Genomic DNA, 26,103 nt, shown 5'->3' with positions numbered 1-26,103 from the left:
ATGACTCTAGGTCCTCCTGAATATTTAGGCTATCCTGCATTGTTTGTACTCCTTTTCTTCCTTGTTTCTTGAAGCTGCTCATGTTGCTTCTTGTTCTGATTGACTGCTGAGTTACTGTTTATTCCTATAAATTTATTTGATGCTAGGGAGGAAAGGTATTAGAAGGGAAGGGAAGAAGTCACTAAGGAGAATGAGAGTAGGCAGGTAGAATTCAAGGAAAGGGGATAAGAAAAATGAACAGACAAAAGAAGAAAGAAATAGGAACTAAAAAAGAACAAATATTAAAAAATATTAATAATAATTTAAAAAAATTAAAATTAAGATTAGAAGAGAAAGAAGAAAAAAAGAGAAAAGAAAAAAAAACAAGATAGAAAAATGAAGATGAAAGAAAAACCCCAATCAAGAAAAAAAAAAAAAACCTAATAAACGCCGTCTTAGAGTTTGATTAACTTCTCTTCCACTAGGTGGCGCCGTGCCCACCAGGTCAAGTCTTTCCCGTCAGTACGCGGGAACCAATCACTGTGCAGCAGCTCCTCCCAGACTGGGTGAGTCTCCAAACCTGAGTGCCTAGGGCCTCCTCTTGTGTCCAATCCCTTCCACTTTTCCTCTAGCCAGGCCCCTCTCACCACAGTACTGGCTACAGGCCAGGTCTGCTGCTCCCGGGAGCCCTGTTTTCATGAACGACTGGGCTCACTCCTCCAGATTGCCATTCCCTCAGACCCTAATTTTGTAGAGCTTGGTGCTGAGAATCCTCAGCGAATTTTACTTGCCCTCCGGTAGCCACACCCCCGTAGCTGGTGCAAGAGACCTCAGCAGTCAGCCCTGGCGGGAGCGGCAGTCCCACACCACCTCTGACTCCCTTGGGCTGGCTGTAGCACTCACGGGAGAGCTGGGAGGGGCTCTTAAGTTTTCCCCGATGCGTGGAGAGGGAAAGCCAGGGGTCCACACACCTGTAGCAGCAGGCTTCAATGAAGTTATCTCCTGCGCTGCAGCCCTGCGACTCCAGCCCTCTGCCACAGTGGTGTCCTCCGCAAACGGCAACAGTTCGCCTCCCCCTGCCGGGCAACCAACGCCACGGGCGGGTCCCCACTGTCTCCCAAGCCCCGCCTGGACCCTGCGGCCACTACCCACGAAGGCCCGGCAGGCATCCACCTCCGCAGGATGAGAAGGGCTGACCAGCCGCCTCGGCTGGATGGCTTAATGCTGAGTCGCGGCTGTCAGTCTCAGCTTTTCAGACGCGGCGGTGCGGGGCGCGGAACACGGAGAGGCTTACTCACTTCCCGCCGCCATCTTCCTCTTCTCGCTATTTCGGGATGATGGCGGGGTGCTGGCTCGCTCTCTCCGGTGTGTCTCTGCCTCAAGCTCCCACGCCTCTCTCCTCCACGGCCTCCACAGCCAGTGCTGCCCTGGTCGCTCTCTCCGCCCCCGGCGTTCCCGGCTTCTAGCCAGCCGCGCCACGTCCCGGTCCGTGTTTTTCTGGCTCGCGCTCCAGCGGGGCCGGGGAGGCGACGGCCGGCAAGTACCACAGTCCCCGGGCCCCGAGTCCCAGCGGCCACAAACCAACACTTCTAATAGACCTACCAAATCCCGGCAGGACCCCTCTTCATGGAATTTTGCTAGGAGTTCCTCAGTGTGAAGACTGCCACTGTTCCAAAGGGTCTTTTTTATCTCGTTAATGTGGAGACATTAGAGTCACTGCTTCCTCGTTGGCGGCCATGTTCCCTCCTAGTTTCTGCTTTTAAATGGATGGTTACAGATTATTATTATATGAAGAAACAAAACTCCCAAGTTTGTTTTTCCTAATTTTACCCACATACAGAGTTGAATTTCCTTGAATCCTTGTTGTACTCACTAAGACAATCAATAGATTTTTAGTATTCTTCCTGTGAAGTATGTTAATTTTGAACTTTCCAACTGATAAACTGCAAATAGGTTAGAGAGATGAATCCCTCAGGCTGAAACCTGAGACTAAACTTCTCCAGAGCATCTTCTTAAATTTGACCAGCTTACCTTCACTTATCATTTTCTAAGTGAGTCATAAAATGAAAATCCTGAGTGTCGACATTTTTTTTTTAGAATCTCTGTGTTAATGGTTTGCATTATAGTATGTGTCTGGCTTCAGGACACATGCTAAATCCTATCCAGTAAAAAAAAAAAAGAAAGAAAAAACATTTTTGATGCTTTATATTCTTTTGGCAATACTTTATTTAAAATAGCTGGGTGTAAGCTCTTTTCTATCACTAGTGTAAAACATCTTTTGCTGTTATTAAAATTTAGGTTCAAAATCAAATTCAATTCATAAAAGGTGTCGTGCAATATATGCTATCACTCTATCATATTCTTGAAATAGTTTGTAAAAGGTGGCTATTATTGGCCCTAGAGGAGATCTGAATGGTAAGCAAAGAAGAGAGGGAGGGAGGAAAAGAGGAAAGAATAGAGGCACCTAGATGACACATCTAAAATGAAATGTGTTCCAAGGGGCAGAGACAAGGGAAAGGTTACATTTGGGAAGGGTGGCTGTGGTTTGGGCAGAGGAGAGCTAAAACAACCAAAAGCTTGGGACACTCATATGGCCACACTATTTTCCACCAGGCTGGGTCGAAGGTACTCATAGGGTATGTTTAGGTTTTCATTCCGGACCTCAATTTCCTTGTCCAGGACAGCCAGCTCCTCCCTGAACCTCTTCAGCACAGCCTTGGGCCCAGGAGTTGAAAAATACTCCTCCTCATGCTGGCCTAGAGGCACCTGGGATGGAGAGGAAAACAGCTTAGAACCTATGAGCCCCGTTCAGGGCACTACACCTCCCCCTTTGCCTCCTTCCCCAGGCCCTCAGGGCATCTGGTTCTCACCATAATGGGCTGGCGTCTGCCAAGTTGCCAAATGATGGACATCTGGAGAGTAGCCTGATTAACAGTGGGCAGTGTGGCCATCACTGTCTCCATAGTGGCATCCTTGGTAGTTGGTGGGGGCAGCCTCATGGTGCAGGGTGCATTAGGGATCCAAGAGAACCAATCCAACTAAATAGGAGCAGGAATCTAGAATCAAGGCCTGCTAAGCATGAAAACCCTTTGGCTCACCTGTATTCAGCTCCCTCCCCCCACTGAAGGCCACAAATTCCGGGTTGTCCAGGTTAACAGTCAAGGTTAAGTACCTGGCCCAGGTGAATGGAAGAGTGCTGCCCAGTGCAGGTGAAGATGCACATGGTGACAAAGTGGCAAGCCTGGGCCCGAGACTGGAGAGAGGTGGGAAACCCTACAAGAAGTGGGGAGAGTTAAAGTTGTGGGGTCAGGCATAGGAGCAGAACTGAGAGAGATAAGGCAAAGAGAGGAGAAAAGGGTAGTAAAGAGGGATGCCAGCAACTCTCAGTGACCTGTGGAAATTGACCTGAGAGCTGGTGCGGGGCAGGGGATGGAGGACCTCTGCTGGGAGGATCCCAATCAGTCGGGTGCTGGGGCTGGCTCACAAAGATGTCAACTTCTCAACTGTTCAGCATGCTGGTAGCCACAGTGAGGATATTTATGTCACAGAAATGGGCAAATGCTACCAGGCAGGGCTCTTTTTTCTGGAGAGCCAGTTGATAAACATTTTTTAGCACTACTCCTACTGTGTCTAGGAGGCTTTTGGATTTTATATGGGTTGGAAATGCTTCTGGAAGATTCTACATAAGAAGAGAGGATTCTGGAGAGGTCTCTTAGAACTTTTGTCTTAGTTCTGAGGACAGGAACTCTGATTACCTCGGTCCTGGGCCCCTAGCAGCCCAATTTCAGTGATCTCTCGACACCAGTTCTGCAGCTCAGGGTCATCTCTCACAGCCACATCTGTCTTATAGTACAGATCCATAATTCCTTCCACATACCTGCCAGACAAGAGGTCAGGGCAAGAAGAGCTGAAGCTCTCAGCTCCTTGTTCACATGGCCAGTTCAGGGCATGCAGCTCCCCAACCAAGACACAGCCCTCCTGTTCTCCCAGCCTTCTTCTCCACCCTCACCCTCATCCCACCTGCCCTGCCTCCCTGCTTGCCTTACCGACGGATGATTTCCCAGAGCCGCAGTGCATCTTGAGCATAGTAGGAAGACTTGACTTCCAGGAGCCCCCGGTCAGCTAAGTCGTCAGGGGGACATAATGAGCTATAGGTCAGAAGACCTCCAGCACGCCTCAGCAGATCCAGATGGCCTCCCCCACCTACGCTCACCACCTGAGGATTGAGGAGAGACAGGCAAGTCAAGCTGTCTGAAGCTAGAGCCAGCAAGGCGAGTGAACCCAGAATCCGAATCCCCGCTTCTTTCCCCATACCTGGTCAAAAATTCCACAGTCTGAGACCAGCCCATTCCTGGCCCGAAGGTTAATTTCCATGGTGTATCGCAGGTGAGGAACTATAAGCTAAAAGAAGAAAAGCAGGCAAGGGCAAAGTCAAAAGAGATCTGTAGCAGGACCCTGCAGAAACCAGCATGGAAAGGGGAGGAAAGAACAGGTCTTCAGGAAAAGCACAGACCTGGGGCTCAGTGGCCCCTCAACACCAAGAGTTTGCTACTAATCTGCACTGCCTAATTCCTTCCACAAACCACTGGCTTAGTGCTTTTTGATAACTGAAAGAAATCACTCTCCTTTTCTTCTCATATTCTTTTCATAAGTCTAGGTGAATATTCTTCAAAATTTTTTATTAAAACCCCCATAAGAATATTTTTGAGACATTTTTTCCTAATCTCACATTCATCCAAGAAATGTCAATGCTACAAACAGACTGTGTTTCTGTGCTATAATATCTATGCTTTATACATGAAGATAATATTTTTCACACACACACACACACACACACACACACACACTGATTGTCACACACACCCTTGAGGGGAGTAACATTCCCCTTCGAGAAGGTCTGGTGAGACCTACACCTGCCTCCAGAACCTTCTGATTCCCTCTCCCCTTGTCCACCACACTCCCCTTCTTTCTGTTCTTCAGACAAGTCAAGGTCATTCTATGTCAGGGTCCCTGCACAGGCTGTCCCACTATCCTGGAACACCGAGGGCCCTTGACCATTTCATTGGCTGGCTTCTTGTTTTCTCACCCTTTATGTCACCTCCTTGAGGGAACCTTTCCTGACATCCAATCTAAACTCACCATCACACCACCCTGTTCTGATTCCCTCTGTCGTACTTGTCACAACCCCTATATTGCAACACAATCTTTATAGTCTGCCCTCATTGGAGATGAAAATCCCAAAAGATCAGGACATTGTCTGATCCAGATGTTACCACTGGCATCTAGAATGATTCTTGCACCCAATAACCATTTTGAATGAGTGAATGTGTTACCCTAATTGCTGGCTTGAGCCCCTTTAACTGGCCTATGTTACTATTTTAGAACTTTTCAAATCTTTTATGTGAAAGTCTTTTATGTTATTTGCATGGTCCCCTATGGATGGAATCTTTAGTCATTAGCCTGCACGTATGAATATCTGTGCTTTATAGATTTTAAAAAAAACAGTAATATTTTTTACTCCTCTCCCCAGGAAACATGTTCGACCCCTTGGGGAGGTGACAAAAGCAATTGAAAATGCAGGACAGGCCCTCTCCCACTCCCTAGCTCTCTTATTTTCCATTGCTGGTTCTCACAAAGCACTGAGATGTCAGGTGAGAATGTGCAGTGAGGTGGAAAGAGAAGCAGGCAAGAGAGTCGAGTTGGGAATAAGGTATTACCTTGAAGACAGGATGTACTGATGGAAGGCACCTCATGGTGGCCACAGCAAAGACCTCAGCCATCAAGTGTCCTCTCAGAAGATGAGACTGCAGCTCATGAAGCTGGAATTCAGAGCTACGGACCCAGCATTTGGCCAAGAGCCAGACCACTGGCGGATCCGTGGGCAGGAAAAGGGGTGGCGGAATAGATCCGATCTTTGGCAGTTGGAGCTGAAGCAAAGACAAGGAAAAGTTGGAAGAGGGGCTGAGTGTCAGGTGCCCAACCATTTCCCCTCTCTTGCATGTTACCTGTCCCTTCCTCCTCCACATTTGTCTGTCTTTCTCCATCTTCCCACTCCAGCTACCATTTCTCCCCCCACCACCCTTCTCTTATCCATTCAGAGCAGTGCATTGATTTTGGACAAGCCTCAATGTGCTCAGTCTTCAGCAGAAACCGAGCCTTCTCCAGCCTCCACTTCCCCTTTCAGTTCCCACAATGTGGACAGGAATCAAACCCTTCATCCCACAGTCTTGTTCAGAAACCTCAGCCTCTCTCTGATCTTCCTACATCACCTCTGCACAGAGGACTGAGTCTCCAGTTCTCAGCTGCCTGCTAGACAATTTGAATGTTTCCCCATTGCCTCAAAATTGACAAGTCAAAACCCTACCCAGGCATTTTTTTCTTCTTTACTGGTATGGACTGACACCCCCTTTTTCTCTCTTTTGGAATCCAGTTGAATCTCCCTCTGCACTCCTATCCATCTTTCCTCCCCGTCTCTATCCCCAGGGGAGTCCTTCACCTCCCAGAGCTATAGCCTGAGACCCCAAACCTGGCACTAAACACAACTTCCCCTCTAGTGTGCCCACAACATCTTTCACAACAGCCATCCCCAGCTTCCCTTATCCCTACTCCTTAGCTTGGCTTAGGTTTTATCCTCTCACCTCATATTATTCGCCCACTCCAATCACAGAGAATCTCCTGACTTCTCTACCTCGGCCTCTCTGCCCAACACATCTTGCCCCTGGGGAAAGGTCCTTCCTCTCCTCCCATTTGTCTAAGTCCTGGCCCTCTTGCAGGGATTCCTTTCAGACTGTCTCTGACTTTAGTATTGTCTATATTTCCAATGAGGCTGCAAAACCTTTAAAATCAAAGACTTCATCCATTGCTTCCTTTAATGACTCCTCCAGTATCTCAGAGAGTGGGTCCTCAGTGAACTTAAATGAGGGGCTGATTTGAGACGGCCAACCAACAAGGAGCAGAAATCCCAAGTCCTCTCACCTGAATGGCCATGGGTAAGAGTTGCCCATCAGGCTGCAGCTTCAGCATGACCAGAGGGGCAGCCAGGTGCTGTTGGTGATTACAGATGACATTGGCCTTGATCCCATCAAGTAGGTAAACATCAGCTTCAAACAAGGTGCCTTCCTGGGTGGGGGAGAGGGCAAGGGCTTCTCTCAGCATAAGGTGTCTTCTTCCCACGCTGATTCCCCAAATGGAGAAGAAAGAGAAGGAAACTGACTTGTCTTCATCACCTACTTTGTACCAGTAGTGGATTATGTGCATATTATCTCATGAAATTCGTATATATTCTACTTGAATCATTCCCAGTTTTACAGAAAATGAAATAGATAATCAGAGAAGTTGGGTGTTTTGTCTGAGTTCACACAGCTTACAAATAGAAGAGCCAGGATTCAAATCTAAGTCTGCCTGACCCTGTAATCCTATGAATTTTCTCTATCAATTGTCCCAGATTAATAATCCTCTGGCCCTAATTGTTCTGCACACTCCTTGAATCCATAGCACCAAGGCTCAGTCCCATTTCCTCATTTTGACTCAGTCTATCAACCATCCCACCTCATACACCCCACCCTTCACAATTGCACCACTCTCATGTGGGAAGAAAAGCCAAGGGGAGCTGTACTTCTCAGGATTGCTCAGGATTTCTGTAAGAGTCCTTCTTGCCAATCAGCCATAAGCCAGGCCCATGGTGAACCCTACTGCAGCACAGTTGATGCTAACACCACTCCCATTTCACTGTTCCATCTCCTTAGGGTTCATACCTTGAGCTCCTTCTGCAACTGAGCCTGCAGTTCCTCCATCCCTGGAGGAAACACTAGGCGTTCAGGAAGCTGAATGGAGCACCTCAGCAGCATGGGGTTGGCGCCATTGAGAAACTGATACCCAAAGAAGGCATCCTCCTTCCAGGACTGCCGCACTCGCTCTGGGGAATGGCAGTAGAGCATGCTATGAGACCTGATCTCCTGGTCCTCCTGACCCTCACCAAACCATCCTCATTTGACCCCAGCTTATCAGGGGATCTAAACCTCTGGTCTCCCAACCCTGATTCTTTCATTAACCCAGACTGGGTGGGATCTAGGTGATAAAAGGTCCAGGGAGAAGTACTGGGGTAGGTGGAACTAACCAGCCAGCTTGCTGTAGCCGCACCAAAAAATCCGGTTATAGTCATCCACATCATTCCAGTTACTCAGAATATTCACAGATCTTTTGACAGCCAGGTCAGCCAGCCTTCAGAGAAGAATAGGGCAAACAGACACTTATTCGTAGACGAAAACACTACAGCCACAGGCACCTATCTTGGACTGGTCAGTCCAGGGCAGTACATAGGCCTATTGGCCTCCACTAGATCAAGATTCTCACCAGGACCCCCTTGGTCTCACCCTACGGCCAGTGAAGCTTCAAAGTCAACTCTCTTGTTTTCCAGAAATCGCTCATCTTCAGGGAGGTCAGATAAACTAGTCCCAGCCACATTCAAGACTAAGCCAGCCTTCCAGTTACCCCACCTGCGGGGGCAGAAATAAAATCAGGCATTGGTATTCCAGAGAATAAACCACTCATCATGAGTCAGGGGATGGGCGACTGTTGGGGTTTTTAGCCCTCATTCCCTCCCAACCTACAACCTGCGGGAGAGATGGGGAGAGCTCGCCCCGACTGGACAAGCCAAGAAAGGAGAGGGTCCCTCGCCAGAGGACAATCAGATAGATGCATCAGGGAGACCAATCAAAGCAGGAGCTGGTTTATTGAGAAAACACACACAGCTAATATAATGTACAGGAGCCAATCAGGATAAAGGTCAGCAGGGTGGGGAGAGTTCATGTGTATACCCATCCTACAGGGTATATGATAACGGGTGACACGAGCTGTCCACCAGGGCAGAAGGGTTCTGAGCCTATCCTAGAGGCGGTCCGATTTTTTGTCACAACCCACGGCTGATTGCCAGGCACCATCGTAGCCATGTATGGCCCCAGGACCAGGAATCAGTTAGCAGCCAGCAAGTTAGGTTTCCTCTTTTCTAATGCAACATGCCCCACATGTTACATCATGCCCTACAGGGGACTGACTAACTTGTACAACTTCCTTCTCTCTTCCAGTTCCTCTTCCCTGTGCTTCTTGAAAAGTCCTTGAGAGTCTTCAACAACTGTGCAGCCTGAAAGTAAAGGAGGGCATGGTATGACTTCACTGAGGGCCTGACCCTATCCCTATCTTCTTGGTCCTTCTAGCTGGCCCCTACAGCTTCATGTCCCTCTCCTGTCTCCTTGACACCTGTGCCAGTAGCCTTCTGTTTTGACAATTCCCAAACAACTCCTGCCCTCCAGGTTCTAGCTTCCACATCTGTGTGCACAAGCGCGCGCGCGCGCACGCACTCTCTCACACACACACACACACACACACACACACACACACACACAGACCTTCAGCCTCTCTTGTGCCTTCTCACACACTTGTCCCTGGTGCTTACCAGTGCCCTCAGCAAGGCTCAAGATGTGGTTGCCCTGCACCCAACGGTAACAAGGGAACCTGTACTCAGGCCCTCCACCTCCAGGGCCCTGCACAGAGATCCAGTTGCAGAACCAGTTGTCATCCTTAATGAGGTGCCTTTTGCGCACTTTCACAAACAGCAGGGACCCCAAGTACTCTGAGACTTCCACCTTGAACTCCTGTTCCTGTAGGCGACAATTCAGCATCCATGCTGAGAGGTTCAGAATCAGTGGGACCCACAGGATGGTGTACTTGGGCTGGGTCTTGCTTTCCCTGGACTGCTTTCCCCGGACTTCAGGGAAAGGGGAGCGAGATAAAGGGAGTCCACATTGAGCAGGGGCCCCCAAGACCCTATTCCGAGATGCTAAATAACTCAACCCACAGTGAGAAGGTAAAGGACGGGAGATGGAAAGGTGCTCTCTTTCCTTACTAATTTCCTCCCTATTTCATCGATTGGGTCAAGCGCTGGCAAGGATCAGGCACTGGGAACCCTGCGCTGCAGGCTGGAGAGCACACTGGCAGAGGAGCTCGATCCAGCAGTTACAGCGGTGAGACCCCAGCCAAGGCTGAGGGCGGCCAGGCACCCCGCCCCTCCTGGAGGCAGGTTTCCCAGAAGACATTCTATCCAAGCGGAAGCCTGGAGGTGGACAGGGCTTAGGCAGCTAGGAGTGAGAGCGAAGCAAAGGAAAGGAAAAGGCGTTCCAGCTAGAGTCCACGGAGACAGCAGGCGGAGAAAGGCTCCAGCTCCATGGAACTGGAGCACAGAGCGCCAGACGCGCAAGATCCGATGGTGAGTCTTAAAAGTTAAGCCAATGTTTTGGATTTGGTCCTGAAAACAAGCGGGAGCCATTAAATGTTTTCAGCAGGGGAATTTTGTTTTAAGGTGGGGAATATACTGGGGGCAGAAATTGACTGGCTTCAGAAGGGTTAGAAACAGAGGTGGGGAAGCCAGCTAAGAAGGTGAAGGTAACACAAGGTTAAGGGGATACTGGTGATCAGGGTGAGGCGGTTATCAGAACAGCGATGGGGGAGATGCCCAAGAGACAAAAGACAGGGGAGGGTTAATAGTGGGAAAGGGGGACATCTCCTTTCTACACATTCCACTGAAACATCCTTGGGACAAGCGTTCGGATCTGAAAGGCTGGGAGACAGATGGATGGATGATGGGAATTTGGGAGTCAGCAGGTGAAAAAAAGTAACAGAAACGGCAAGAACACCGAGTAAATGTCGGGAAATTGAGAGTTCACAGGTCTTGCCTCCTTTCTCCCACCCTTCCCCCATCCCAAGTCCCCAAGATCAGAGATCTAGCACCAGTAGAGAAAATTTGAGAGAGCAGCTTTTAAAAACAGGAAAACAGGATAGACGGCTGCTCCGGTGACCGCAGTGTTTGGTGACAATAGAACTCTGTGGAATGAGGGGTGCGGGGGAGCCAAGTCAATTCCAAGGAAGCCAGGAGCGAGGACAGTTATTGAAACCCTCTAAGAAACCCTCTAGGGCGCTGCACGCGGCAGACTCCCTGGAGCCGTAGGCTCACACGCTCAGCTCGGATAAAGAGAAGGCGGGCTGGGACGCGCCTCGTCACCGTCACCGGGACTTGACACATCTCAGGCCAAGGGCGCAGCCCACCCACCCGACTCCCTGCAGCGCACCTGGTCTCTGGCTGGCCTTAGCAGCACGCAGAGCGCCGCCTCCCCGTGCTGGCCGACCAACCACAGTTGCACCTGGTTAGCGGAGCCCGCGTAGAGAGAGGTACCAGTGGACACGCGGACGCGATAGACACCCATCTTGCTCAAAGCCGCTTAACGGGTTCTGAGAACGAAGAAGGGTGGAAGCATTAAATAACAGAGCCCGAGACCCCGCCCTCTCGGAAGTCGGGTCGTCAGTGACACTTCTCCAGCCGACCTCGCCAGAATATGATCAGGGGCCCCCAGTTCTATCAGTCTAGAGCTCAGCCCCAGTCCCCAAAAGGCGGGGCCCTATTGGGGGCAGGGCGTACAAACCATTATGTTGATGGTAGGAGGAAGCAGAAGAGGATTTGAGCAGAAAGCCTACAAGAAGGAATCAACACCTAATCCGGGAAAACCCAGTGAGAAGAGTGAGCCTAGGGCGGACTTTGGGGCAAATCCGGACGACTGGGAAGTCCTCCTCCACCTAAACAAACACGAACTCCTTGCAAATTGCTTCTCCCAGGCCATAGGACGCGCTTAAGGTTGCAGTGGAGAGGTAGTGGGCGAGGAGACACGGTCTTCCGCAGCATTTGAAGGATTCTATCAATTTTTGTACACTTTGCTTTCTTTGTGCTCATTACTTTGGATCTTAAAAGCGTCTGCCTTCCTTGTTACCTGCAGATATGAACCTTCTTGATATTCAACACCCATGTTATCCCCATCTGCCCTCCTTCTCCTCATCCCACAGCATTCCTTCCTCATTGCCTGGTCCTCCATATTGGACTGAGGCCATGTGTTCCTCAGAATGCCCCATGCTCTTCTCTCCAAGAACCTACTCCTAGAACATTCTGTGTATCCCTCCAAACTCTGATTAAACTCCAGTTTTTCAGCAAAGTCTTCCCTGGCAATTCTACCCCTCTCACTGAGCCAGAGCAAATCAACTTTCCCTCTATGACTTTCCCTCTTGTACATATTCCTATTATTGCACACTTCATAATGCATAGTGGTAATTTATATATCTATAATCTCCCACTAATGTGAGCTCCTCTTAGGCAAGAACCACATTCTCCATACAATTCAATTTTGTCTCCCCTGGCATTAGCACACTGTCTGGGGTTGAGGATGTCAGTGAGCATTTTCTGAAACACACTGAGCTGGAAAAAATCAATTACAAATAAATTCTTCCTTTTGGGGACATAAGGTAATCAAATAATTATTAGGCAATGTAAATAACACACAAATATTAAAATAAACTGGTGCCACCATGCCATGGAATACTGCACACCTAGTAACACTAAAGAAGTTGATGGAAATATGTTGGTAACGCATATTTTCTGATTCATTTACTTTTTGGCAAAAGTACATTCACATGATTCAAAATTCAGAATGTACAAAGTGATATTCACTAGGTCCTTCCTCTCTGCTAGTTCCAATCCACCCTGTTCACACTGTTGCTAGTGTCTTCTGTGCACATTCCCAAGCAAATGTATACCTATAATTTTTGTTCTTTTCCTGCACATGGTTGCACATTTTATACACTGTTCTGCATCTTGTTTTTTCCATAGTGCAACATAAATCAGGAAATCATTTCATATTAGCATTAAAACATTAAAAACTTCCTTGTTATTTGTGAAGGTAGCTACAGTTTTGCCGTATACACTCTGCCAGTCCCTTATTGGTAGACTTTAAGTTATCAACAATCTTTTGTAACTTTTGTTGTTGTTGAAAGGAATAAATATGGTGCATACATCATTTCTTTTGTGTAACCATATCTGTAATACAAAATCCTAGAAATAGAATTTATAAGCCAAAAGCAAGTGTAAATTTGGCAGAAATTGATAAATTTCCTGCCATAGAAAGTTGCACAAATTTATTCTTCCACCAGTAGTCAAGATATGAGAATGCCTGTGTCAATGGTGTGATAATAACCACTCCTATTGATAGGTAAAAATTGCACCCCCATTTTAATTTAATTTGCATTTTTATGATGGCTACAGTTGAGCATCTTTTCATATTATAGGAGCTATTTATGTTTCCTTTTTTGTGAACTGGCTATTTCATTTTTCTGTTGGGTTTTGGTCTTTTTCTTATTTACTTGTAGCAACTATTTATATAAGGAAAATTAACCTTTCCAACTCTATCACTACTAACAGGGTCCAAAAAGACATGATAGTCCTTTTTTTTTTTACCTACATCAGCTTCTCTCTTTTTTAATATTTTTAGACATTGATGAACCTTTATTTTATTCATTTATTTATATATGGTGCTGAGAATCGAACCCAGTGCCTCACACATGCTAGGCAAATGCTCTACCACTGAGCCACCACCCCAGCCCACCTACATCAGCTTCTTAAAGCCCTGATTTTGTTCTACAATATTATTCTCCACTAAAAGAAACTTGGACCCTTGGAGGATAGCTGATCCCACATCTTTTGGCAGGTCTAAACAACATAGAATAAGCCCAGAACATACTGCTGTGGTTAAAAGGTAAGGGTTCTCTCAAAAAAGTCACAGACAGTATTAAGAGGTCTTAATGTCCAATTATAAGGGCTCCCACTAGGCACATTGTTATATTTTGAGTAGCAAAAACAAAACAATAAATAGGGTTCATTAAAATAGATATGTGGGGCTGGGGTTGTGATTCAGCGATAGAACACTAGCCTAGCATGTGTGAGGCCCTGGGTTCAATCCTCAGCACCACAGAAAAATAAATTTTAAAAAAAGGTACAGGGGCTGGGGTTGTAGCTCAGCGGGAGAGCACTCACCTAGCATGTTCAAGGCCCTGGGTTCGATCCTCAGCACCACATAAAAATAAATAAATAAAGGTATTGTGTCCAACTACAACTAAAAAATAAATATTAAAAAAATTTTAAAAAGATACAATACCTTTGTGTCCCACTACAACTAAAAAATAAATATTTAAAAAAAATAGATACGTGTGTCAGAATACTTTTGATTGCAACTAACATAAAAATTCAAAATGATTCAAACAATTGGGAAAAATTAGGAAATAAGAAGTTCATAAGGTAGGTTGGCTGTAGGGTTGTTTGGGTCACTGGTTCAACAATATCACCAAGCAACCCAAGGTATTTTAGGGGGCTTTCTTTTGGGTTTACCCTGATCTTTCCATTCTGTCATTCTTCATCAGTTAGTTCCTCAATAGTTTACCTCTTTAATTATGCTATCGTTCCAATAATCCCATATAGACACAATATCTAGTGGGAAAAGAGGGACCATTTTGTGCTTTCTTTTTAAGAGCCGAGAAAGTTTTCTCAGAAACCATCCAGCTGTTTCCCATCAATCCAAAATGAGCCACAACAAACAAACAAACAAAAAAAAACAGCTCTCCAAAACACAGTGTTGATTCAGGAACAGTAGGGGACTGTTCCTGAATCCTGGATATGCAAGTCATAGCAACTCATAGCCAGGTGGGCATAGAAAGACAAAGACTGTAATCCCAGAGACTCGGGAGGCTGAGGGAGGAGGACCACAATTTGGAGGCCAGACTTGGCAATTTAGCAAGACCCTGTCTCAAAAAATAAATTAAAAGTGCTGAGGCTATAGCCCCTGTGCTCAGTTACCACAAAGAAAGAAAGAGAAGGAGGGTGGGAGACAAAGGTTTTTAAAGGCAAATGAGGAGGATTACATAAGCTTTTTGAAATAATAATCCTAGGCTACAAAAATTAATTTTAAAAAAAAGTAGTATCAGTCCAAGACTGAATAGGCTACTACTAGACAGACATTTTTTTTAAATGGCCTCAGCAAGAAAGTTGCAGTTCCAGAGTCTCTTTTTCCTGACTCTCTTTGGTTAGGGTTTGACATAAATGACTCCATTTTGAATCTGAAAACATCACATTCCCCTTATCTCTTTTCTCAAAACTGAGTGTCAAGCCTGAAACCATTAAATGGGCAAAGGAGATGGAACCACTGTGATTCTCTTGACATAGTAAGAACTTAGCCCTGACTTAATTGCTCTTCCTCCCTGTTCTGTTCTTAGTTGCTCTCATTACATCAAAGAAGACATTTGGTATTTGTTTTTTAGGGATTGGCTAGCTTCACTAAGCATAATCTGCTCTAGTGCCATCCGTTTCCCTGCAAATTCCGTGATTTTGTCATTTTTAGTGCTGCGTAATACTCCATGGTGCATAAATGCCACATTTTTTAATCCATTCATCTATTGAAGGGCATCTGGGTTGATTCCACAGTCTAGCAATTGTGAATTGTGCTGCTATGAACATCGATGTGGCAGTATCCCTGTAGTGTGCTCTTTTAAGGTCTTCAGGAAATAGTCTGAGAAGGGCAATAGCTGGGTCAAATGGTGGTTCCATTCCCAGCTTTCCCAGGAATCTCCATACTGCTTTCCAAATTGGCCGCACCCGTTTGCAGTCCCACCAGCAGTGTACAAGAGTACCCTTTTCCCCACATCCTCACCAGCACTCATTGTTGTTTGACTTCATCATGGCTGCCAATCTTACTGGGGTGAGGTGGTATCTTAGGGTGGTTTTGATTTGCATTTCCTTGACTGCTAGAGATGGTGAGCATTTTTTCATGTACTTGTTGATTGATTGTATGTCCTCCTCTGTGAAGTGTTTGTTCATGTGCTTGGCCCATTTGTTGATTGGGTTATTTGCTTTCTTATTGTCTAATTTTTTTAGTTCTTTGTATACTCTGGATATTAGGGCTCTATCTGAAGTGTGAGGAGTAAAAATTTGTTCCCAGGATGTAGGCTCCCTATTTACCTCTCTTATTGTTTCTCTTGCTGAGAAAAAAACTTTTCAGTTTAAGAAAGTCCCATTTGTTGATTCTTGTTATTAACTCTTGTGCTATGGGTGTCCTATTAAGGAATTTTGAGCCCGACCCCACAATCTGTAGATCAGAGCCAACTTTTTCTTCTATCAGATGGAGAGTCTCTGATTTGATATCTAGCTCCTTGATCCACTTTGAGTTGACTTTTGTGCATGGCGAGAGGAGGGGATTCAGTTTCATTTTGTTGCATACGGATTTCCAGTTTTCCCAACACCATTTGTTGAAGATGCTATCCTTTCTACATTGCATGTTTTTAGCTCCTTTATCAAATATAAGATAGTTGTAGCTTTGTGGATTAGTCTCTGTGTCCTCTATTCTGTACCATTGGTCCACCCGCCTGTTCTGGTACCAGTACCATGCTGTTTTTATTACTATTGCTCTGTAATATAGTTTGAAATCTGGTATCGCTATACCAACTGATTCATACTTCCTGCTTAGCATTGTTTTTGCTATTCTGGGTATTTTATTTTTCCATATGAATTTCATGATTGCTTTATCTATTTCTACAAGAAATGCCATTGGGATTTTGATTGGCATTGCATTAAACCTATAGAGAACTTTTGGTAATATCGCCATTTTGATGATGTTAGTTCTGCCTATCCATGAACAAGGTATATTTTTCCATCTTCTAAGATCCTTTTCTATTTCTCTCTTTAGGGTTCTGTAGTTTTCATTGTATAGGTCTTTCACCTCTTTTGTTAGGTTGATTCCCAAGTATTTTATTTTATTTTTTTTTTTTGAGGATATTTTGAATGGAGTGTTTTTCCTCATTTCCGTTTCAGAAGTTTTGTCGCTGATATACAGAAATACCTTTGATTTATGTGTGTTGATTTTATATCCTGCCACTTTTCTGAATTCATTTATTAGTTCTAGTAGTTTTTTGTAGACCCTTTTGGGTCTTCTAGGTATAGAATCATGTCATCTGCAAATAGTGATAATTCAAGTTCTTCTTTTCCTATTTTTATGCCTTTAATTTCTTTCGTCTGTCTAATTGCTCTGGCCAGTGTTTCAAGAACTATATTGAATAGAAGTGGTGATAGGGAGCATCCCTGTCTTGTTCCAGATTTTAGAGGGAATGCCTTCAATTTTTCTCCATTCAGAATGATGCTAGCCTGAGGCTTAGCATAGATTGCTTTTACAATGTCGAGGTAAGTTCCTGTTATCCCTAGTTTTTCTAATGTTTTGAACATAAAGGGATGCTGTACTTTGTCAAATGCTTTTTCTGCGTCTATCGAGATGATCATATGGTTCTTATTTTTAAGGCTATTGATGTGGTGAATAACATTTATTGATTTCCATATATTGAACCATCCTTGCATCCCAGGGATGAATCCTACTTGATCATGGTGCACAATTTTTTTGATGTGCCTTTGTATCCGATTTGCCAGAATTTTATTGAGGATTTTTGCATCTAGGTTCATTAGAGATATTGGTCTGTAGTTTTCTTTCTTTGAGGTGTCTTTGTCTGGTTTCGGAATCAGGGTGATGTTGGCCTCATAGAATGAATTTGGAAGAGCTCCCTCTTTTTCTATTTCCTGAAATAACTTGAAAAGTATTGGTATTAATTCTTCTTTAAAGGTTTTGTAAAACTCCGCTGTATACCCATCCGGTCCTGGGCTTTTTTGATTGGAAGTCTTTTGATTGCTTCTTCTATTTCATCTATTGATATTGGTCTGTTTATGTTGTGAGTATCCTCCTGACTCAGTGTGGGCAAATCATATGACTTAAGGAATTTATCGATGTCTTCACTATCTTCTATTTTATTGGAATATAGGTTTTCAAAATAATTTCGAATTGTCTTCTGTATTTCTGAAGTGTCTGTTGTAATATTGCCTTTTTCATCCTGTATGTTAGTAATTTGAGTTCTCTCTCTTCTTCTCTTCATTAGTATGGCTAGGGGTCTGTCGATCTTATTTATTTTTTCAAAGAACCAACTTTTTGTTTTGTTAATTTTTTCAATAGTTTCTTTTGTTTCAATTTCATTGATTTCTGCTCTGATTTTAATGAATTCTTGCCTTCTGCTACATTTGCTGTTGGTTTGCTCTTCCTTTTCTAGGGCTTTGAGATGAAGTGTGAGCTCATTTATTTGTTGTTTTTTCCTTTTTTTGAGGAATGACCTCCAGGCGATGAATTTCCCTCTTAAAACTGCTTTCATTGTGTCCCATAGATTCCGATATGTTGTGTCTGTATTTTCATTTATCTCTAAGAATTTTTTGATTTCCTCCTTTATGTCTTCTGTAACCCATTGATCATCAGTAACGTATTGTTCATTGTCCATGTGATGTAGGATTTTTCCTTCCTTCTTTTATCATTGATTTCCAGTTTCATTCCATTATGATCTGATAAAGTGCATGGTATTATCTCTACCCCTTTATACTTACTGAGGGTTGCCCTATGGCATAATATATGATCTATTTTTGAGAAGGTTCCATGTGCTGCTGAGAAAAAAGTATATCCACTTGATGATGATTGATATATTCTATATATGTCAGTTAAGTCTAGGTTATTGATTGTGATATTGAGGTCAATAGTTTCTTTATTTAACTTTTGTTTGGAGGATCTGTCCAATGGTGAGAGAGGTGTGTTGAAGTCACCCATGATTATTGTGTTGTGGTCTATTTGGTTCTTGAACTTGAGGAGAGTTTGTTTTATGAACATCGCAGCGCCATTATTTGGTGCATAAATATTGATAATTGTTATGTCTTGTTGGTGAATGGTTCCTTTTAACAGTATATAATGTCCTTCCTTATCCCTTTTGATTAACTTAGTCTTGAAGTCGATTTTATTCGATATGAGAATGGCCACCCCTGCTTGCTTACGAGGGCCGTGTGTGTGGTATATTTTTTCCCAACCTTTTACCTTGAGCCTGTGTATGTCTTTTCCAATCAGATGTGTCTCCTGGAGGCAGCATATTGTTGGATTTGTTTTTTTAATCCATGTTACCAGCCTATGTCGCTTTATTGGAGAGTTTAAGCCATTAACATTCAGAGTTACTATTGATATATGGTTTGTACTTCCTGCCATGTTTGGTTATTTATTTTTTTTTTCTAATTTAGTTTGTTTCTCCATGATTGGCTTTCCCCCCGTCCTCTGTCTTTACCGAGGGACTTCCTGCTGATGGTTTTGGTTATTGTTTTTCATTTCTTCCTCGTGTAGAGTTTTGCTCAAGACGCTTTGCAATGCTTGTTTTCTGGCTACAAATTCTTTTAGTTTTTGTTTATCATGAAGGATTTTTATTTCATTGTCGTATCTGAAGCTTAATTTTGCTGGATCCAGAATTCTTGGTTGGCATCCATTGTCTTTCAGTGTTTGAAATATGTTGTTCCAGGATCTTCTCGCTTTCAGCGTCTGTGATGAAAAATCCGTTGTTAACCTTATTTGTTTACCCCTAAATGTAATCTGCCTCTTTTCTCCTGTAGCTTTTAATATTTTCTCTTTGTTCTGTATATTGGATATCTTCATAACAATGTGTCTTGGCATTGGTCTACTGTGATTTTGTGTGCTCGGTGTCCTTTATGCATCTACAATTTGTATATCGGTTTCCTTTTTTATTTCTGGAAAGTTTTCTGTGATTATTTCATTCAGCAAGTTACCCATACCCTTGGTATGAATCTCTGTGCCTTCCTCTATCCCGATGACTCGTAAGTTTGGTTTTTTTAAGTTATCCCAAATCTCTTGGATGTTTTTCTTATGATTTTTTTACCAGCCTATCTGAGTTGGCTAGACTCTTTTCAAGATGATATATTTTGTCTTCATTATCTGACGTTCTGGCTTCTACTTGCTCCACTCTGTTAGTGATACTCTCGATTGAGTTTTTAATTTGGTTTATCATTTCCTTCATTTCTAGAATTATTGTTTAATTTTTTTTTATAATCTCTATCTCCTGATAAAGATGCTTAACTTCTTCTTTTATCTGTTTATGTAATTCATTTTCAATGTGAGCTTTAAGGTTCCTTTCCATCTGTCTAAGGTGTTCCTTGAGTTCTTTATATGGCCATTTTTATGATGACTCCAGGTCCTCCTGAATATTTAGGCTGTCCTTCATTGTTTGTACTCCTTTTCTTCCTTGCTTTTTTATGCTCATGATACTTCTTGTTCTGTTTTACTGCTGAGTTACTGTTTACTCTTATAAATTTATTTGATGCTTGGGAGGAGAGGTATTAGAGGGGAAGGGAAGAAGTCACTAAAGAGAGTGAGTGTAGGCAGGTAGAATTCAAGAAAGGGGGAATAAGAAAATTGAAAAGAAATGAAAAGACAAAAGAAAAAAAGTGAAAAGAAAGAAAGAAAAAACGAAAAAATAAAAATTTAAAACAAAAAAAAATTATAATGATAATAAACAAATGGGGGAAAGCAGCCTTCAATTTGTGATCTTCTTGCCTCAGCCTCCCAAGCCACTGGAATTACAGGCACGCGGATAAAAATTTTTGTTACGTTTAAAAAAGTAAAGCAATCTTTTTTTAACGTGGTGCTGGGGATTGAACCCAGGGCCTTGCACATGCTAGGTAAGCACTCTACCACTAGCCACATCCCCAGCCCCAACCAATTGTATTTTGAGGCTCACTTCTTTTCTTTACAGCCAAATGCCAAGATGGGTTAAGTATTCACTTTTTCCCCTCAAAACTAGACAAAAATTCAATTAAAGCACATAAATAAGAAGAAGCCAAAATTGAGGACATAGAAAATGAGGCAACAAGAATGCACAACATTTTGAAATAAAACAAATATTATAACCTTGAAGAAAGCTTATTTTTAAAAACAAGGCATAAAAATGTTAAGAGAAAAAAACAGAACTTAAGTATAATCATTTCTGTTTTCTTATTTTTGTCTTTGTTTTTGTTTTCTGATAATTAAAAGTTGTACCTGTTGTCTTTGTAAATAATGGGGATTTGTGTATGGTTTTCAGTCAAACTGTGAAAAGAAAAATATAATCCACCTGTTCTAGAAGTGAGACATTGAACAACCCCACTACACTTAACAGCATTCAGTCCCACCAAGTTAGTGTCCATTGTTTAGGTAGAGAGCCCTCTAGGGGCAAGCTGCAGAATAACATGACTTGCCCTTTGGCTGAAGTGAATCAAGGGAGAAATGAAAGGGTGATCTTGAGACTCCAGCTTCTAGCCACAAGACGCTAGAATATGAATTTAAAGATTGTTTATCCATTTCTTGACCCTTTCTCTTGCCATTCATAGTGGCCAACGTGTCACATAACTTCAGAAGAAATCAGAGTGCTCACTCTTAGAGTTTTGCAACAAGGCAGCCCTAGCAGAGGCACAGATGGACTGAGCAAAGATTTTATTAATGTCAGCTCAAAGTAATCTAAGATTACTGATCTAAGATTACCGAAGTTGTCTTGAATCTGGTATAAAAGGAGTAGAGATATTAAAAAAAAGAAAAAAATAGAATTATCATGTGATCAAGCAATCCCACTTCTGAAGGTAATATTCCAAAAATCCTTGCTCAGACCAATGTTATGGAAATTTTACCCTATATTTTCTTGCAGAAATTTTAAATTTTCAGTTCTTACATTTAAATGTTTAATCCATATTGGATTGATTTTTGTGCAGGATGTAAGATAAGGGTCTAAATTTCAATCTTCTCCATGTGGATAATCAGTTTTCTCAACAGCCATTATCAAGTAACCTGTCATTTCCAATTGTTTTGGCAATTTTGTTAAAAGTATTGACCATAAATGTACAGGTTTATTACTGGGCTTTCTATCCTGTTTCATTGGTTGGTGAGTCTGTTTTTATGCCCACAACATGCTGTTTTGATTAGGATCACTTTAGGATATTTTGAAGTCAGATTGTGTAATGTCTTCAGTTTTGTTCTTTTACTCAAGATTGCTTCGGCTAGTTGAGATCTTTGGTGGTTTCATATGAATTTAAAGGTTGTTTATCCATTTCTGTGAAAAATGACTTTAGAATGTTGATAGAGATTGCCTTTTGGATCAGCAAATCAGTAAATTAATTTTAATAATCAATTGTTCTGATCCATAAACACAGGACACTTTCCTTTATTTGCAGTTTCTTCAATTTCCTTCATCAGTGTTTTATGATTTTCATTATACAAGTCATTCACCTACTTAACTAAATGTTTACCTAAGATTTTATTTTATTTTTTGTTGCTATCATGAGTGGAATTGTTTTCTTTTTTAAAACTCGATGTACAAAAGTTATACATATCTCTGGGGTGATGTTTTGATACATGTGTACATTATGTAATGTTCAAATCAGGGTAAGTATATCTGTCTCCTCAAGTATTTATCATTTCTTTGTAGTACAAATAATCAATATCCTTTCTTCTAGCTATTTTGAAATATACAGTACATTATTGTTGTCTATAGGCACACTACCCTGCAATAGAAGAGCAGAAACTTCTTTTATTTAACTGTAACTTAGTATTCATTAACCAAATTTCCCCTTCTCCCCCCTCAACACATACATTCTCCCCAGCCTCTGGTAACCACTAGTATACTATCAACTAATACGAGATCAACTTGTTTTTATTACACATATAAGTGAGATCATGTAGTATTTTTCTTTCTGTGCCTGGCTTATTACACATCATTTAATGTCTTCCAGTTACATTCATGTTGTCATAATTTAAAGGATTTCATCGCTTTTATGATTTGATATTATTTAATTGTGAACATATGCTACTTTTTCTTTAAGTATTAATCAGTTGACAGGCACTAGGGTTATTACCATTTCTTGGCTATTGCAAATTGTGCTGTAAAAAAACATATAAGTGCAGATGTCTCTTCAACATACTGATCAATTCCTTTGGATATATATCCAGTAGTACAATTGGCGAATCATATGGTAGTTCTATTTTTAGTTTTTGAGAAACCTCTGTACTGGTTTCCTTAATGTTTATACTAATGTACATTCCTGCCAACTATGCAAAAACTATAACTATCCACACATCCTTCCCAGAACTTGTTTTATAAAAAACAAGTTGTTATAAAATAGCCAGTCTGGAATCTTATCCTTCAGAATACTTGCCAGTTACAATGTCTTGAAGCATTTCCCTTATGTTTTGTTCTAGTAAGTTTCATATCTTACATTTCAGTCCTTAATCCATTTTTAGTTTATTTTTTTTTCCAAATGGTGTGTGAGAGAGATGTCTGCATGTGGATAACCAGTTCCTAACTCCATTTATTGAAGAGACTATTCTTTCCTTGATGTGCATTCTTAGCAGCTTTGTCAAAGTCAGTTGACTATACATGGCTGGGTTTACCTCTAGGCTCTTGATTCTGTTCCGTTAGTCTGTCGGGTTTCATGTTAATATCATGGGTTTTTTTTTAAATTACTTTAGTTTTATTGTATATTTTGAAGCCAGGCAGTGTAATGCCTCTTACTTTGATCTTTTTGCTCAGGATTGCTGTGGCTATTCAGATTTTTGTGGTTCCATATGAATTTTAGTAGCTTTTTTTTTCTAGTTCTATGAAGAACTTAATTGGTATTTTGGTAGAAGTTGCACTGAATCTTTAAAATGCTTTGGGGTATTTGGACATTTTGACAATATTGATTTTTCCAATCCATGAACAATGGGATGTCTTTCCATTTGTGTATGTGTGTGTGTGTGTGTATGTGTGTGTTTTCATGTTTTTCGTTTCTGTTTTATACGTTTTATTGTAGAGATATTCACTTCTGTGCTTAAATTTATTCCTGAGCATTCTATGGGTAGAATATTTTCTCAAATACAAGAATAGGAAGTAGAGTAAAATTTTAAGCTCAATTTTGTTCTCTGAGTTATCTGTTTTGTAAGTCATCATTTATTCCTCTCTCCTCCTCCTCCTCTTCCTCCTCCCCTCCTCCTCCTCTTCCTCTCCTCCTCCTCCTCCTCCTCCTCCTCCTCCTCCTCCTCCTCCTTCTATTTTTTATCTTGGTCTTGCCTCTTTGTGGTGTAGTTTTCCTAACCACCTGGTGATCCTAATTGCCTATTCATATTTAACACTGAAGCTAAAATTTATAGATAGAACTTGTTGATATGAGGGCTCTACTTTAGGGTTGTGGCTTGTTACTCTTTTGTATTTGCTCATTTGCTGAAATAAGGATACAGTGGCTGAAACAGGTGGAAACTTATTTCTCTTGCACATAACACTGTAGAATAGGAGAGCTGCCCATAAAGTAAACAGCTCTGCTCTCCAGAGTCAATAGGGACCTAACTAGTTTACAAGTTTGATGTTAAAATCTCAGCCCACAGGAAAGGAGACAGAAAACAGAGAGGACAAGCAGCTCCTTTTAGAATTCATATCAACTTCTAATTATTTGCTATCAGTTAGATGTTAGCCCTTGTGGCCATACCAATCCGGAGAACAGTAAGACATGTAGTCTCTCCTTTGGTGTGTGTGGACTTGATCCCTTACTCTGCTAGCATTACTTGTTGTTGTTTGTTTTAGTTTTTGCTTTTGTATGTTTGTTTTTTGTCTCTAGGGAAGAGGAGGAGATAGAGAGGTCAATTATATTCTTCATTTCAAACTAGAAACTTGGTCATTATGTTTCTACATTCTTAGACATAATGTCTTATCAACAGGAAATCGAGCTCTTTACTAAAAATCTTAACAAGAACAATTTTACAGGAGGAAAAGTTTATTTGGTACTCATGGCTTCAGAGGTCTTAGTCCATAGATGGCTGGCTCCATTCCTGGGCCAAGATGAGCAGAAGATCATGGTGGAAGGGTATGGCAGTAGAAAGCAACTCAGGACAGGATAATCAGAGACAGGAGGGGGCAGGGTGCTCCCCTCGATAAGGACAAATATATACCCCAAAGGCACTCCCCTGGGGACCCACCTTCTCCATCCAATACCCTACCTGCCTATAGTTGTCACCCAGTTAATCCCTATCAGGGAGTTAATTCACTGATTAGGTCAAAACTTTCAGAACCCAATCATTTTACCTCTAAACTTTCTTGCATTTTCTCACGTGAATTTTTGAGGGATACCTCATATTTAAACCATAACACCCATCAAGACTTGTTTCATGAAATAAGCTAAAAGAGGGAGTTATCTTATGTATGAGTAGCTAAAAAGTATGGGGTAATCCCCTGAAAAGAAAAAGCACTAGAAGGAATTGAGTGGGGTCCAGGGGATCTAGTACTAAAAGCACCGTTTAAAGAATGTCCACAAATTCAGTTCAGCACTCCAGGAAGTACAGGATCAGGCGCCCTAGAAAATGTTCTCTGGGTATGATCAGAAGCAAGTTCCAGCACTGAAATCTATGCAAGATTAGCCAGGACATGAGTCTGCCCAAGAAAAGGGCAATTTTGCTGGGTTTGAGCTTCAAGATGTCATATTCCTCTCCCAAATGGTGACTTCACTTTTCTGGTGCTCTTAAAATGTTACCTGCAACTCATTAGGATCAATGCCCTGCCTGTGCTTTGAGATCTCAAATGCCCAATCACTTCTATGCCACCCAAGAATGCCTCCTAGCAGCATTGAAGGATACCCTCAGGCTCTCAGATAACCCCCTAGCAAGATGAAGGGAAAGTTCCCATACATGTGCCTTGTGGCCACACTGACTCTAAGACTAAAGGAATAAATACGAGTTCCCATGTGGGTTTTTGGTGAAAGTACATGGTAATTGTATTTGAACCCATATATTCTGATTCCAGAGCCTGTACTCTTAGTCTGTTTTGGATAGTGTCTTCAAATAGTAAATCTTCTCATCTAGGAAACAAAGGTTTGTCCACTCATTAAAATCTTATTTTGGCCTGGTGTGGTGGTGCACACCTGTAATCCCAGTGGTTCAGGAGGCTGAGGCAGGAGTATTGTGAGTTCAAAGCCAGCCTCAACAACTTATCAAGGTCCTAAGCAATTTAGCTTAGGACCTCAGAATAAAAAATAAAACAGATTGGGGGTGGGGCTCAGTTGTTAAGCACTCCTGGGTTCAATCCCTGGTACCGTCCCTCAAAATCTTATTTCATATTCTTCGAATAATTTTCTAGGTTTCCCCAAAGATAAGTTTTGGTTTTCTTTCTTTTTAATTCAGAGGTCTTACCTACTAAGCTCTATTAATTTATATTTATTTATTTCATAAAGTGTCACCAAGGAACACGGAATAATTTTTCACTTCAATGTCTAGCTGGCTATTAGTATAATGAAAACTATTCTTTTTTTTTTAAAGAGAGAGTGAGAGAGGAGAGAGAGTGAGAGAGAGAGAGAGAATTTTTAATATT

At 42.4% G+C, this 26,103-nt stretch overlaps 1 protein-coding gene across 1 annotated transcript; it reads right to left on the bottom strand.

Moving 5' to 3' along the window:
* Positions 1-2,565: 2,565 nt before the first annotated feature.
* Positions 2,566-11,351, bottom strand: LOC308636744 (polyunsaturated fatty acid lipoxygenase ALOX15-like; the record flags this gene model as incomplete). Its single annotated transcript, XM_081272450.1, has 14 exons — positions 11,100-11,351; positions 9,431-9,635; positions 9,037-9,118; positions 8,352-8,474; positions 8,096-8,199; positions 7,734-7,894; positions 6,955-7,098; positions 5,697-5,906; positions 4,294-4,380; positions 4,026-4,195; positions 3,735-3,856; positions 3,152-3,252; positions 2,850-3,017; positions 2,566-2,745 (listed from the first exon to the last, which is right to left on the bottom strand). The coding sequence occupies exons 1-14, from the start codon at positions 11,232-11,234 to the stop codon at positions 2,566-2,568; spliced, it is 1,992 nt and encodes a 663-aa protein (XP_081128576.1). The 5' UTR covers positions 11,235-11,351.
* Positions 11,352-26,103: the final 14,752 nt, after the last annotated feature.

Source organism: Spermophilus citellus, assembly GCF_964194105.1.
Source record: "Spermophilus citellus genome assembly, chromosome: 17".
In the NCBI taxonomy this organism is placed as follows: domain Eukaryota; kingdom Metazoa; phylum Chordata; class Mammalia; order Rodentia; family Sciuridae; genus Spermophilus; species Spermophilus citellus.
This window is presented reverse-complemented; position numbering and strand designations above follow the sequence as displayed.